Source organism: Bison bison, unplaced genomic scaffold (genome assembly GCF_000754665.1).
Source record: "Bison bison bison isolate TAMUID 2011002044 unplaced genomic scaffold, Bison_UMD1.0 scf7180017864375, whole genome shotgun sequence".
Lineage (NCBI taxonomy): Eukaryota > Metazoa > Chordata > Mammalia > Artiodactyla > Bovidae > Bison > Bison bison.
In genome coordinates, this window is record NW_011494947.1 from 2,013,451 (window position 1) to 2,015,271 (window position 1,821).

A 1,821-nucleotide genomic window follows, 5' to 3' on the forward strand; every position below is an offset into this window, starting at 1 on the left:
GGCCGCTCGTGGCCTCCGGGTCCGCGTTGCCTCTACTGGTGCACCCCAGCGCCCTCCCCGCCAGGCGCAGCCGCTGACCTCGCGGCCGCTCGGGAGCTGATGCGCCGGGGTGGGCGTCTCCAGGCGGGGCTCCTGTTTGTGTGTTTCCCAGTCCACTGTGTGCGAGAAGATCATGGAGCTGCTGGGACAGAATGAAGTGGATCACCGGCAGCGCAAGCTGGTCATCTTGAGCCAAGACAGGTTCTATAAGGTCCTGACCGCGGAGCAGAAGGCCAAGGCCTTGAAGGGACAGTACAACTTCGACCACCCAGGTAGAGGCTCTGAAGGTTGGGAGGGAGTGGGGGAGAAGGGCAGACCGTTGAGACTGGGTCCAGAGTTGGCCGTGGATGGGGAAGTGGCCCCAGGTGGTCCGTGGCTAAACCTCTGTGGAGCGGATTGGGGGTTAAGCCCGGGGTCTCTCCTATGTGCTCTGGGCCTTGCAGGAGCTCCAGGCTCCATCGGTTGGAGAGCCGGTCAGGGAGTCTGCAGCTCAGAAGGGTCTTCAGGCCCACTGCTCTGCCACAGTTGTGGTCATGGAGAAACCTAAATGCCTTCATGCTATCAGGGGCCTGCTATGCAGACTGTTTCCACTGGGGCAGAGTCCTCGAGAGGCCAGCAGTGGGTGAACGAGAACCAGAGGCCTTGAAGCTCCCTTTCCTGGTCTGGTCAGGGGCCAGGGGAACAGGTGGAGAGGGGGTGGGTGAGGGGGATAGCCATGCTGCCCCTCCCTGCTGCTAGTAGACGATTCTGCCCAGTGGCTGGCTCCCGTCTTTATTCCTTCCCAGGGCACACATGGGAAGAAGGTCCCAGAAGCATTAGTCTGTGTTATTTCTCAGAACTAGAAGCAAGATGCCTAGCTCACCTACCTCCCAGAACTGGCTGATCAGGAGATCCGTGTGTTCAGACTTGTGGGTGGGACAGCAGCCCAGGCAGTGGCACTGCCCCGGGGCAGCGAGGACAGGTCCAGCCTGTGGTTTGCAGAGGGCCCTGCAGATGGAAGTCGTGGGGGCTCCTCCGGGCCAGATGTTCCTTAGGGTCGTTGGCAGCACCCGCACCCAGCAGACCCCAGGGCAGAGCGAGTTCTCAGCATAAGGACTTGCCCTGCCTTCTGTTCCATCCCCGCAGATGCTTTTGATAACGATTTGATGCACAGGACTCTGAAAAACATCGTGGAGGGCAAAACGGTCGAGGTCCCCACCTATGATTTTGTGACACACTCAAGGTAAGCGGGTGGTTCTGGGAGAAGGGGGCTGTGTGCGGGGGGCTGGTGAGGACACCCCTCCCACCCTGGGGTTGTGCCCCACTGGTTCCCAGGACAGCCTCCCTCATCCGTGCCCAGGGTCTGATGCTGACGGCAGGCTTCTCCCCTGGCCTACCCCGCAGGCTCGCGGAGACCACGGTGGTCTACCCCGCAGACGTGGTCCTGTTCGAGGGCATCCTGGTCTTCTACAGCCAGGAGATACGGGACATGTTCCACCTGCGCCTCTTCGTGGACACCGACTCCGACGTCAGGCTGTCTCGGAGAGGTAAGGTGGACGTGGGCCCCTCTGCCCCTGGCCAGCCCGGCCCTAGGCACCCCCACATCTGCAGGCCCCTGCTCTCTCCTGTCACCGCAGTTCTCCGGGATGTGCAGCGGGGCCGGGACCTGGAGCAGATCCTGACGCAGTACACCACCTTCGTCAAGCCAGCCTTCGAGGAGTTCTGCCTGCCGGTACCGCCTTCCGCTTGCCCAGGGACCTCCTTTCCCCCCTTGTCAGAAGGCCCCCTGGTGCCCGTTCTGTG

General features: G+C 62.2%; 1 protein-coding gene across 1 annotated transcript in view; it reads left to right on the forward strand.

Annotated features, from left to right (window-relative positions):
• Nucleotides 1-35: 35 nt before the first annotated feature.
• UCK1 (uridine-cytidine kinase 1) overlaps nt 36-1,821 on the forward strand; it is a 5,254-nt gene continuing 3,468 nt past the window's right edge. Inside the window, 5 exon segments of the mRNA XM_010856788.1 lie at nt 36-147; nt 149-311; nt 1,165-1,261; nt 1,423-1,565; nt 1,656-1,750. Of these exon segments, the coding sequence (XP_010855090.1) occupies nt 100-147; nt 149-311; nt 1,165-1,261; nt 1,423-1,565; nt 1,656-1,750 (546 nt within the window). The 5' untranslated portion in view covers nt 36-99.